The sequence below is a fragment of the Dasypus novemcinctus genome, chromosome 7, assembly GCF_030445035.2.
Source record: "Dasypus novemcinctus isolate mDasNov1 chromosome 7, mDasNov1.1.hap2, whole genome shotgun sequence".
NCBI lineage: Eukaryota > Metazoa > Chordata > Mammalia > Cingulata > Dasypodidae > Dasypus > Dasypus novemcinctus.
In genome coordinates, this window is record NC_080679.1 from 5,911,726 (window position 1) to 5,925,290 (window position 13,565).

Consider the following 13,565-nt stretch of genomic DNA (forward strand, 5'->3'; position numbering starts at 1 on the left):
GGCCAACCCCAGGGACAGGAAGGAAGCAAGTGGGGAGCCTTAGGACTGGCAAGGCTTGGGAACCCCGAGGCATCCTCGGGGAGGGGGACACCCAAACCTCCTCCTGTCTGAGTCCAGTCCTCTGAGTCAGGGGTTCCAGACTGTCGGGGGTAAAGGGTGGGGGCTATGGGACCACTGGGAGCCTGAGGAGCACATTGCGTGTCGCCACCCCGGGGGTCCCTGCTGACATGGCCCCATCAAACCCCGCCATGGACACCCCCTGCTGGAGAAGGATGGAATCTGCAGAGTGCTTCCCCCACCTCCTACCCACAGGACAAACACCCTCCAAGAACGACGTGTGCACAGTTGGGAGCATCCTTTTAATCACAAGTACTCATCCTGGAACATGTCCCCGGGGTACGTGGCCAGGTTCAGGGGTCGGAGCCTTGCCCTGGAGGGTTTATAAACACTGGAGAAGCTGAGCCGAGAACAGTCCCCAGAAATAAATGACAACTATGCCCTGCTTCCAAGCTTCGGAAACCCACAGCTCTGACCTGGCCGGAGGACCAGGGGGAGCTCAGGGCTGCCTGGCCATGGCGGGACTCTGCTCCTGAGCCAGGCCCCCGAAATCACCCCAGCCCCATGCCTACACCCAGGATTGCAGGTACCCCAAGCCCTGGCCCCCTCTCCTACAGCCATGGTGTGAAGGGGAGACCCTGGTACTGGGGTCCCTCCCCCTGCCATATCCTGGCATCCAGGGGCGCCTGGTATTGCTGGACCTCACTCTCCCCCACCCTTCCCCTAAACCCCGGCATTCAGGGGTGGCCCTGGTACTGGGGTTCCTCCCCCCCTAAATCCTGGCATCCAGGGGCAGCCCTGGTATTGCAGGACCCCACTTCCCTAAATCCTGGTGTGCAGGGGTGGCCCTGGTACCGGAGTCCCTCCCCCCACCCCCCAAATCCTGGCATCCAGGGGCAGCTCTGGTACTGAAGGACCCCACTTCCCCCCACCCCTTCCCTAAACCCCGGCGTTCAGGGGTGGCCCTGGTACCGGGGTCCCTCCCCCCACCCCCCAAATCCTGGCATCCAGGGACAGCTCTGGTACTGCAGGACCCCACTTCCCCCCACCCCTTCCCTAAACCCCGGCGTTCAGGGGTGGCCCTGGTACCGGGGTCCCTCCCCCCACCCCCCAAATCCTGGCATCCAGGGACAGCTCTGGTACTGCAGGACCCCACTTCCCCCCACCCCTTCCCTAAACCCCGGCGTTCAGGGGTGGCCCTGGTACTGGGGTCCCTCTCCCACCCCTCCCCTAAATCCTGGCTTGCAGGGGCGCCCTGGTACTGGGTCCCTCCCCCCTCCCCTAAACCCCAGCGTGCAGGGCGGCCCGGGCACCGCGCCCCCGCCCCTCGCCCGCCGGCTACACGATGCCCTCGGCGCGCTTGCTCCTCCAGACCACCAGCGCCGTCACGAGCAGGGTGACGGCGACGGGCACCACGATGAACGGGCAGAGCACGCTGCTGGGCGGGTCCCGCGCCGCGCGCCCGGACGCGGGGCAGCTCCGGAAGTAGCGCCGGTGCACGCCGAGGAAGAAGGCGTCCACCGCGGGGTTGGGCCAGAAGCAGCCCAGCCTGTCGGCCACGTGCCGCGTGCAGTCGCTGAGGTCGCCGTAGGTCCTGCGGGGGGCGCACGCCGTCAGCGCCGGGACAGCGCCCGCGGGGGCACCCCGGAAGGCGGCCGGGGGGGTCCTCCCCCACCCGGCATGGCAGGGGCGGGGATTCCCCCCCCACCCCCGCATTTTGGTATTTTCCCCGCAGCAGGGACCGCCTGTCGCTGTAGCGAGCTCCGCCGCTCGTTTGTTTTCTGGCCCTAAGCTCCCGAGGACGAGGACGGGGTGTGTGGCCGGTTTGTTCACCGGAGCCAGGGAGTGCTCGGCACATAGTGCGGGAAGCCCCTTCCCCGCGGTGGGCCCGTCCTTCCCTGAGCTCAGACCCCCGGCCTCTCCCACCCAGGACCAGGGAGGGGGCGTGGCCTCCCCATCGGGCGAGTCTGGAGGGAGAAACTGGGCTTCTCTTTGGGATAAATTTAATAAAGTCCCAGTTGACCATCCCTCCCGCAGCTCCACCGCATAACGTGCCTTTGCAGGTCCTTCTGGTAGGGCGGTGGGCTTCCCACCCCAACTCTTTCCTTGTCCAAGAAACTTGCTTTCACCCATCAACTGTGTGGCATGTGATGGGGCCACAGTGTGAAGTGCTGTTGTGACTGCGGGGCCTCTCGCAGCTCTGCCATCACCAGGAGGAGAACATGGCTGAGCAGGTCCCAGCTGCAACACCTTCCTCACCTCAGTGGACAGGGGGCCCTGATCAAGGGACTGGCGGTCAGGGGTGGTCTCAGTCCTGGGGAGTCAGCCTGGGGGGACCCCCCACCAAAGGGTCAAGGGCTAATGGCCAGGCCGCCCTTTGAGAGCCAGAAGCTGAGTATGCCACCCCGCGCCACCGATACCCCTGGGGCCACTCATGTCCCTGACGCCACCCAGCCCACAGGGGTCTCGGCCCTGCCCCTGCCGCGGCAACAACGCCATTCAGTGGCTGCACAGCTTCTTCCGGCCAGGTCACGGCCGTGGTGGGGGGCCGGCAGGCTGGGCAGCCCTGGCCGGGAGAAGAACCGAACAGGGTGGCGAGACCCCCGCGCAGCCCTGGGACGGAAGCTGCCCCGATCCTGCAGGGGCGAAGGCTCCAGAGTCCTGCGGGAACATTCAGGAGCGGACAGCCCTGAGGCGGTGGGGACGGCAGCGGCTCAGCACGAGAGAGCGGGGGCGGCGGCCGGCGCGTGCCTGCGCGTGTGAGGGCTTGTGTGCCGTGTGGGCGTGGGACTGTGTGCACGATTCTGTACGTGTGTGTGCACAGCTCTGTGTGTGTCTCTGTGTGTCAGTATGCATGTGCTGGGGTGACTGTGCGTGTAATTCTGTGCATGTGTGTGATCTAACTGCAGACCCCAGAGGCCGTGGGTCGTGGCTGGAGAGGCTGTGCCCACCCATCTGGCTGCCCGGCTGCCGGCAGGCGGGGAGAGGGGGCAGGGGCGGGGCCGCAGGCGAGGGGCGGGCTGGGGGCTGCTCCCACGCAGGATGGAAGGCGCCATCACCGAGCGCCTCCTGCTCCCCTGGGACTGCGAGAGTCAGGGCACGGCGGGGCCGTGTCCCAACCCCACCCTGGCCGTGTCTTGGGACCCTCGGCTGTGCCTCACCCCGGGAAGAGGTGCAAGGGAGCGGGCTCCGGGGAAGGGCACACGCTGCCTCCTAACTTCTGAAGAACCTTCCCCGGACGCGGGCTTGTGGACTCCCTTCTGAGCTGAAATGGACCAGGACAGTGTCCAAGGGGCTCCCAGGTCGCCGCTGTCCTAAGTAATCTTCCAAAGCAGGAGGCAGGTGTCCCTGGGCCCGTTACAGTAGGGGAAACTGAGGCTCAGAGGTTGTAGGCCCAGGACATCTGCCTCTACATTGCACACTCTGCCCCTGTACCTCTTGCTTGATGACAGCTATAGTTCAGGAGGGAAGCCCTCGGGGGGCCTGGGGCTGGGGGCCAGGGCTGCGGCTCAGGGGCAGGTGCCTCACAAGAGTATCAGTGGCACTCCATCACTGTCACCATCTCCGTGGCAACCCATCATCAACGTCCACTGGGTGCTCGTTTAGCATGTCGGTGTGTGCTCCCAATTGCTCTTGGGTACCACCGTTATCTGGGATTTTGTGGAAGGGGAGACAGCTTTGGAAGGTGAGGAACCTACCTGGGGACCGAGGAGCTGACACGCTAGTGCCTGCGTCCGGCCACGGGGTCTGCACACGCCCCCGGCGCCCCTGCCCCCATGGCCAGGCGTGTATGCGGCACTGGCGCCTGCCTGGCTGCGTCCGGTCCACTCTGGGGTCAGGACTGCTGTGGGCACAAGCGAGCCGTGGAGGCCGTGTGGGCCCCGGTGCGAGCCCAGCCCCGTGTGATACGGGATGCAGGCGTGGCATCTGCGCGGGGCACGAGCTCACGAGTGCTTTTCAACTTTGGGTCTGGGTTTGTTCTGGTCTCACGCTAGGTTTGCACATCCAGAGACAGGAGGCATGGCAGCAACAGCCCAGCAGTACCCGGGGTTCACGGTGGCCACTCACGGCCGGCTGTGTGGGGGTACCCTGAGGAAGCCGGGTGACGTCATGAGTAACTGGAGACCCAAACCTCAGCAGGTGTGTCCCGTGGCGGGTGCATGAGCTGGCTGTGCAGGCAGCCACACCTCACCACTCCCTCAGCACAAGCATGCGGTGGCACCGTCGGTGGACTGGGGGCGTCTGGAAGCCTCGCCAGCCCTCCCACATGAAGTTCCATCTGGTGCTTGGGAGGGAGACAGAGGGAAGGCCAGAGGTCAGCTGCCACTGGACAGGCCCCAAATGCCCTGAATTGCCCCAATTCTTCTCTCCAATGAAGCAAAGGCTCAGGCTACTGGAGGTGCAGCAAACCTCCCGCCCACAGGTCCACAGGTGATCAGTGGCTGCAGCGGCAATGGGGGAGCAGGCCTCAAACCCTCCCACTTGTCTGGACCCCTCTCCTTGGAAGCAACATCCTTAAACTGCTGGGGGCAGGACAAAAAAGCCTGCCACCTCCAGGGCACAGGCAAGACGCCCCAGGGCTGGAAGAAGGATAGATTTTAAAAAAATTCTTTCGCCATGGGAGGGTGGCAGAAATGAGGCTGGGCCTAGGAGCCTGTGCTGTCCCAGGCAGAGGTCTCCTACCACTGGGGAAGGGGCAGGAATCCTTCCCTCTAAGACCCTTACAAATTCAAGGCAGAATTTGGCTGCTGCAGGGAGGAGGGACAAGAATGCAGAAGCCAAGGAGCGCACGGTCTATGTGAGCTGAGGCTGGACCAGAATAGATAGAACCCCGTGCCCCCACCTCAAGCCTGGTCTGGGTGTAAAAAGCATCAGGAGTCTACAGCATTGAGGAATCCTCCATTACCCCAGCACAAGGCAAGGCAGCCCATTCACCACTAGAGGTATTTGAAGTCACTGGTGCACTGAAAGTAACCAGAGCAACAATGACACTCAAACCAAGTTCAGCTCCTGACAAGGTTGATAAACTTCCACAATATACTATTTACCTGTCTACACTCCATCCCCCTATTCTACACATGATGTCCAGCATTCAATGGAAAATTAGGAAACACAAACAAAGCAGCAACAACAACAACAATAATAATAAAACCCAACCAACCCATGGTCAAGAGACAAAGTAATCAACAAAACCAGACTCAGAGGTGACCCAGATGTTGGAACTATGTTACAGGCCTTTAAAATGATTAATTGGGGAAACGGACTTGGCCCAGTGGTTAGGGCGTCCGTCTACCACATAGGAGGTCCACGGTTCAAACCCCGGGCCTCCTTCACCCGTGTGGAGCTGGCCCATGCACAGTGCTGATGTGCGCAAGGAGTGCCGTGCCACACAGGGGTGTCCCCCGCATAGGGGAGCCCCATGTGCAAGGAGTGCGCCGTGAGGAGAGCCGCCTAGTGCGAAAGCAAGTGAAGCCTGCCGAGGAATGGCGCCGCCCACACTTCCTGTGCCGCTGACAACAACAGAAGTGGACAAAGAAACAAGACGCAGCAAACAGACACAGAGAACAGACAACCGGGGGTGGGGGGGAGGTGGGATTAAATAAATAAATAAATCTTAAAAAAAAAATAAAATGATTAATTGGACAGAGGGGCTAGTGAAAAGATAAACAATATGTATGAACAGATGGAGAATTTCAGCAGAGATGGAAACTTGAATAAAGTCAAACAAAGGCTAGAAACAAAAAATGTGAGGGAATTCCTTCAAGGGGCTCCTCAGCAGACTTGACACAGCCGAGGAAAGAATTAGTGACCTTGAAGATAGGCCAATAGAAATTACTCAGACTAGAACACAGAAGAAAAAAAACATCTCAGAGCATCAAGAGCTGTGAGACAGTAGCAGCAGTAGCAGTAACATCAACTTTAACAGGTAATTTGAGCTGCAGAAGGAAGAGGCCTTATAGAAGCAGCAGAAGAAATATTTGAAGATATAATGGCTGAGAATCTTCCAAAAATAATAAATGCCATCAAATCATAAATCCAAGAAGCTCAGCATAGTCCAAACACGATAAGGAGTGAAGCAACAGCAACAACACACAAAACCACACATACATAACAAAGTCAAACTGCTGAAAACCAAAGATAATGAAAAAAATCTTGAAGCCAACCAGAAGGAAAAAAGACACAGAGGGGCAATGATATGAATTACAGCAGACTTTTTGCCAAGAACTACACAAGCCTGGAGAGAATGGAAAGATGACTTTCAAGTATTGAAAGAAAGAGAACACCCTGTCAGTCCAGAATTCTATATCCAACAAAAATACCATTCAAATATGAAGGTGAAATTAAGGTCTTCTACAGTCAAAACATTCTAAAACTGGAAAGAGTTTGGGATCCACACAAAGGAATGTAGAGCTCCAGAAATGATAAAAATGAAGATATTGAAAAGACATGGTTTCCTTACTTTTCATCTGGAAAGTGAGTAAATGGAGCAGAGGCCGCAAATCAACGGCGAGGAGACCTCAGGGAGGCTTTAGCGCTGGGACCCCTTCAGCAGCGGCTGCCCCCCGCCCCAGCCCTATCGGGGGTACCCGAATCACCGGGCCACTCCACCTCCCCTGGCTGCGCTCGCGGTTCCTTAGTCCACGGCCACAGGGCCCCATCAGTCCACATGAGGGGGCTGCGGGCACAAGGGGAGAGAGCGGTGGAGGGAGGGGAGGGTGTGGGGTCCTACTCCCTACTCCTCACTGGCCCTGGGGCGCAAGGTTTCCCCAGGTGAGCAGGGACTCGAGCGAAGCAGAAGTAAGTGGAAGTTGCCTCAGGAAGGCGTGACGGGTGTGGACTCAGGAGAAGAAGATGAAGGAACCCAGATCATGCACCTGCTATGTGTCAGGTATGGCTGTTGGACAGCAAAGTGCAGCGCTCTGAGCTGGCTCTGGGTCCACCACAGCAGGGCTACACGTCACAAATGCTGGTTTGAACGGCTGTCCCCTCTGTACCCTCAGACCCACCCAAACTGCCACAGATTTTGGCGTTGTGCGGGCCCAGTGACAGACAACAATCTGAACAAGGAGGTGGGCCGGCAAGCACGGGAGGTGGCCGACCCACCCGGGAGTTGTGCCACCACGGGCCCAGGCTGAGGCTATTCTGAGACCAGGCCCTCTCTTCTTGAAATGCTATCCTTCCCGTTTGCAAAGCCGCCACGCCTAAAAATAACTCTAATGGGCAGCCAGCTGCCCACTTCATCCTGTTTATTTATACAGAAGTGACAGCTGAGACCTTCAGTAAATGCGTGTCAGCAGTGACGCGTGCAAGAAAGAATCCCCCTCGGAGCGCAGACGTCTTTTTAAAAGAACGTTGTACTGACCGACCGATGGGGCCCAAAATAATCTAGAACAAATAGCCTGGCTTTAACCCTCTGTTTTCAGTTCTTATGTAGCTGAGTAATTGTCCTTTTTTGGCCAGGACCTTCTATTCTGGGCCCTTAAGCAAACTTTGCTTGGAATGTTCTGGAATCTGTGGTGGAATTTCCAGCACATCTGGGTCTCAAATCAAGGCTCAGGGACCATGATTCACGGCTGCTTTCTTGTTGACGTGAAGGGTGCCCTCTGATGCCCACAGGTGGCTCCTCTGCTCTGAGGACACCTGTGGCTGCTGTTGTCTCCCAGCTCGCCCTGACTGGCCTAAAATGGAGTAACTGAGCCTGGGCCCTGGTACTCCACAGACCCAGGTTCAAATCCCACCTCCACCTCTTCTCCCGAGGGCCTCACCTCACCTGGCTGGCTTTGAAGACACACCTACGCACCTCGAAGGATTACCGGGCCATAAAATTAAAAGTGGCAAATGGCCTGGCACACTGCGGGTGCCCAGTTAGTGGAATTTCTCTTACTGCTTCCTCCCCGACCAGTCTCTTGTCTTGTAAACAACGTGTGTCTGAGCCCTCCAAACTCTGACGAGGAACCACTTTTCCCTTTATCTGCAACATTTGCCTGCCTTTACCCTGGACAATTCACAGGGGGTGGGGGTGGGGGGCGCTTCCCACTACCTGGCAGCCTGAGCAGGTGAAGCTGGTCCATTTGAGGACCTGTCAAGTTTCCAGGTAGATGGGGAGGGGAACCTAGGGAGTGGTCTGTGGGTGGGTGCAAAACACAGAGAGGGCACCCCGATGCTTTTGGCTACATGTTCCTTCTGGAAATACAAACGACTACTGACTAATAAGTATCTGAAAAGACGTTTAGCCTCACTATAAAGGAAAAAAAGCAAACATCCAAATAGCACTCTTTTTAAAACAAGAATATGCAATGCTGGTGAAGGTTTGGGCACTTATTACCAATGGAAGATAAGTTGGTAACATTTTTTTCTGAAAAGCAATTTGGCAATATGTGTGGATAATCTCAAAATCACAGATACCCCTTGACCCTGTACCTCCACGTCTTAGAGTTATTCTAAGTTAACGTGAAATGCAGACAAAAGTAACGTAAGATTATGTTCACTGCAGAATTAATAGTGAAAAACAGCAACAACAGGGCAGAGGTAAAAAGTTATTTTTAAGATTCTCTGTTATGTGGCTATTCAAATAATATTTAGTAAGAAATTTTAAAGATGTGGGCAAATATTGATGTGATGATGTGGAAGAAAAGCAGATTAGACTAAATGATATAAACTACGTGACTTCAGTGTAAAATGGCTCACCCAGGAGGGGAAATACTCCAGGCTGTTAAGAGCTGACACCTCCAGGTGGAGGGGAGACGAGGGACTTTTATTTTCTAATCTCTACTTTTTGGGGTTTTCCAAATTTTCTATAATGAGCAGGCATTGCTTTTAGACTTTCTGCAGGGGGCGCCGATGTGCCATAGTGAGGGTCCCAGAGCCGCTGAGAACGGAACCCCAGGGTAGGTGGTGTTGGTGGAGGCTTGTTGGGGACCCCCAGGCTCTGCTGCCTGGCAGGCCCCTGCCAACGTGGTGGGGGCGGCCCCTCCACACCCAGCACGGCCCCAGGGCTCAGAGGCCCCGGGGGCGGCGCGGCCCCTGCCCTGCGGCCCCCACCTGGAGAGCCGGGGCCACGGGGACCCTGGGCCGCTCTGAGCATGCTCGGTCTCTTCCTTCTACTCGACCTTCCTCTTCGCCCGGACTTGGGGTGACTCCTCCCCCAGACCACGCTTGCCTCCCCACCCTGGGGACCACCTCTTCCTTGGCCGCCTTCCCTGGAAGCTTGTTCTCTCCTGGCTCTTCCAGGCGTGGGAAACCAGCTCTGGGACCCCCTCCCGGGACTGGAGGCCACCCCGGGGGCTGGGACGCCTGCAAACGAGGCAATGCACGAGGAGCCGGGGTCGCAGCCTGTGGGTCCGGGACCCTCAGCCCTGGAAGGTGGGGCAGGAACCCGGCCGAGGGCTGCTCCCCCGGTGTCACCAATGCGCCCCCATCGCTCTCGGCTTTGAACCTCAGGGTGACGTGGGGGTAACCGCTGCGCCCCGCGCGGGACGCTGCAGGGAGTAAAGGCCCAATTCCCAAGGGTTCCCCAGTGGCGCGCCTGGCGCCCGGCAGGGTCCCGAGCGCGCCACTGCAGGGCCCGGGGTCGGGGGTCGCGGATGGATCCCGGCGCAGTATCCCGCGCGTTGCACCGCCCACGCCCGCTGCCCGCGCCCAGGCTCCCAGGGTCGCGCGTCCCCACCCCCAGCCGCGCAGGCCCCTCGCCCCGCCCCGCCGCCGGCTGCGGCCGGTCCTCCCGCGGCTCCTCCGGGAGGGCGCGGCCACCAGAGGGCGCCCCCGCCCCAGGGCTCCTCCCTCGTTCTCCCCATCGGGGTGGGCGTGGGGGTCTCCTTTCCCCGGGGTGCGCCTCTCGGAGGCCCGCGCTTCCTCTCCGGGTCCCCTTTCCAGTTCCATTCCTCCCCCTGCACCCCCTACCCCTAGCAGTCGGCCCCGCCCCCACCCCCCAGCCTCCCGCCGCCGCCAGCGCCTCGCGGGGTGTCCTTGTCCCTGGGGCCTCAGAGACGTGTCCAGACTCCTGCGCTTCCCGCATCCACAACCGCCTTGTGCCCCTGCCTTCCTCGGTCTGGGACATCTGACATCTGGGGTGCCCCCACCCCCATCTGGAGCCTTGGCGGGTCCACGTCTGGGTTCCCCCAGCCCCAGGGCTCAGGGCCCTCACAGCCTTCCCGTCCCCTGAGTGGTTGGGGACTCTCCCCCACCCCAGCCAGAGCCAGGCGCCTCCCCTCCCCCGTCCTCACTGCGCTCAGAAGTAGGCAGGAGTTTACAGCTGGCGCCTCTAATGCCAGCTGCCACTTCCTGCACTGACTGGCCAAGGGCTCACACCTCTCACTTCCCCGCTGGCCTGGGCATGCTGCACCCAGCTCTTCCCCCACCCAGCAGACCCCTCCCCTGCTCTCCACTCCTCCATGCCACCTCCCCTGTCCTGGCTGCAGCCTTCTCTTCCCTCTCCACCTTGCTGTCCACTGTCAGCGCGGCGTCACCACCGCTCCAAACCTGCAGCATGAAGCTGCCGTCAAAAGCCTTACCATGAGGCCGTAGATATGTTGCACACAGGATCTGATTGTTTTTTAAGCTCTGATCTTTTAATTCCTTTAATTAATGTCGGGGTCTTGGTGATTAAGGAAAAGGGGAAGACCTATGCCTGTCAATCCCATCATCACTCATGAAATGGGCTAAAACTTTCTAGGCTGCCCGGGGCCAAGGTGGCCAACTGGATCATAAGGAGAAATTCCTACTGTGGAGACAAAAGGACCCACATTTATTTTCTACATCAATTCTGATTCTGCGTAATCATTCTTTTTCCTTCCCTTTTTCATGGAAACACAGACAGGGAATGCAGTTCCACTTTATTTTTCCCCAGAACTGATATTTTTGTGTGTGATTGCCTCTCTGTGTCTACTATTCTGTTATGCTCACAGAACCTGTTTTCCCCTGTATATGCAAGTTGTACATTTATAAATGAAAACGTTACTACATTAAATGATTGTTAACCTTAAAAAAGAAAAAAGCCTTCCCATGGAGCTGCCCTCTCCACGCTCAACTGTATCCCCTCCTCTCACAGACCATATTCTAACTACACTGGCTTTTCCCCCACACCTGTTTCACTAATGTTTCTGCCTCAGGACCTTTGCACACGCCAAATCCTGTTACTTGGAAAGCTTTTAACCCCATCTTCATGAGGCTAACCTCTGCCCATCCCTCTAGCCCTCACTTATATGCCACATCCTTTGTACCTGTACTTTAATTCATGGGATTATCGCTCCTGATTTAATTCATGTGGTTATCAGTCTCAACATCTCAACTGAAAACTCCATGAGGGCAGGGACGATGTAAGAAGAAAACTCATTTCACTCCATCCTGTTTACCACTAAGACACCGTGAAACCCCAGGTAAAACGGAGAGGTAGGCAGATGTGCCTGGCAGATGCGAATAGGAGAGCAGGAAGGTCTCTGTAGCACACACTACAGAATCCACAGCAAAAATCAGTGGACACTGAGGAAGTGTTAGGATAGACTGTAAAATATAAAGCTTATAGCAGTGAGTAATACAAGATGCAACTGACAAAATCTTCCCATGGGTGACTTTAACGTACCTCTCAAGGTCAAGTAGATAAAAGTAGCATAAAAAGAATGTGAAAAATAAAAATGAACCTGCTTTAGAGATTACATGATGGACTTTCTATTCTACAGACAATAAACAATCTTTTCAAAAGTACTTGAATCCATATCAGGCAACAGTGAAAAACCCAACTAATTCTCAAAGTAGAAATCATTAATCAAGATTCTTTCATTGCAATGCTAAAAACTAGAAATCAGTAAGAAAAGGATAACTTTAAAAAAATTGCATTCTTTAGAAATGAAGTTTGCTCATGTAGTTTTGGGGACAAATAAGATTTAAAATATAACTATAGATTATTAAGTAAACAATAATGGCAATAATACATATAAAACAAATGTAAGATAGCCAAAACTGAATTTTGAGAAAAATGCATAGCTCTAAATGAGCTCATTAAGCGAAAAGAAATGAAATAAATAAGCATCCAAATTAAGCCATTAAAAAAGCCCAACAAAATAAATCTCTCCAAAAGGCAAATAATTTAAATCTACAATGATGAAAAATGAATATTTCTTAATATATTACTAAATAGTAAAATGGATAAATAAATGTAATAGTTATTTCTTCAGAAAAATACAGTAAAGAAGACAATTTTTTTCTAGGTTGTCTAATCTGGGAAGAAAGAGAAAAAAGCAGTATACAAAACCACAGATGGAAGATTAGAAAAAATGTGAGAGATTATCCTGTAAAAATGTATGTTAAAAACAAGAAAATCCTCGATGAATTGGATAATTATGGGAAACTATAAACTATTAAATATTGACTTAAAAACCAGAAAAAACCTGAGAAAACAAGATGTTACTAAAAATGATTTTCCAAAAAAGCACTTAATCTAGGTAGCTCTTTCAAATCCTTAACTTCAGAGGCAAAGACGCCGGCGCTTCCTGGTTCATTTTGAAAGTTGGCAGAGCCCTAATCCCAAACCTCTTAAGAAGTCACGTCCCCGTGCTCCAGTGGGCAGAGACCAACAGCTGTCCTCCGCTTTCCCTTATAAATAGACACGACGCCGGCAAATTTAGTCTAGCCGTATCCATCACTGGGAAGTAGGATTATTTCAGGATGACTTTAAGCCTGTACTATAAAATCACACTTCCATACACCAGAGGCAAGAAAAGGTGATCATCTGAAGACATGCTGAGAAGGCATTTGCTAAAGTTCAATGTTTCATTTCTGATTTAAAAACACATAAGCCAGCATGAGGCTCTTTCCTCAATGTTAAAATGTAAACCTATCTTCTGCAAACCGACAACAGCCACCGTGCTTTATTCCTGGCGCACTGGAGACAGGAGCAGGTGGATTTAACAGGAGCAGAGGGGATCTGTCTTCCCCTTCTGTGGTCTCCACCTCTGGAGTCAGGGCCCCACCCAAGATTTCCCTAGTCGCTGCAGCAGAACCTTCCCGAAGCAGGGGGAGGCTGGCCCCGGCTCCCAGGCGGGAGAAGGTGGGCTTGGGCCCTGCGGTGCGCGGCCCCCATCGATGCACACCCCACCCCCGCCGGAAGCGGCGCCAGCCCTCCCGCCCGTCTCTTCCCTGCTTTGCTCAGGACTTCCGGCTTCTGACGCTGGATTGGAGGCTTCTTCACCAGATGGCCCTGGGCCTGGGGAACGATTGCTAGGCGGGCGGCCCAAACCTGCCGGACCTGCAAGGGGCGGTGCGGCTGGCTGCTTCCCCAGCCTGGGGCTTTGGGGAGTGGGTGCGACAGGTGATGTTGTGTGGTCACAGCTTCCCCCGCAGACAGAAACCCAATCAGAACCGGGGCAAGGCCCGATGAGGCCCGGTGTCACACGTTCTGGAGCCCGGGTTAGGCCAGGGCAGAATGCAGCTGAATGCTTTGAAATTGGTGTATTAAGTGCGTGCAAATGGGTACGTTGGGTGGCTTCCCAAGGTTTTAGGGCAGCTGGCCTCCG

General features: G+C 55.6%; 1 protein-coding gene across 1 annotated transcript in view; it reads right to left on the reverse strand.

Moving 5' to 3' along the window:
* Positions 1 to 345: 345 nt before the first annotated feature.
* RAMP1 (receptor activity modifying protein 1) overlaps positions 346 to 13,565 on the reverse strand; it is a 52,775-nt gene continuing 39,555 nt past the window's right edge. The window contains exon 3 of the mRNA XM_058299794.2: positions 346 to 1,651. Within this exon, the coding sequence (XP_058155777.1) occupies positions 1,396 to 1,651 (256 nt within the window). The 3' untranslated portion in view covers positions 346 to 1,395. The remainder of the gene's footprint in view (positions 1,652 to 13,565) is intronic.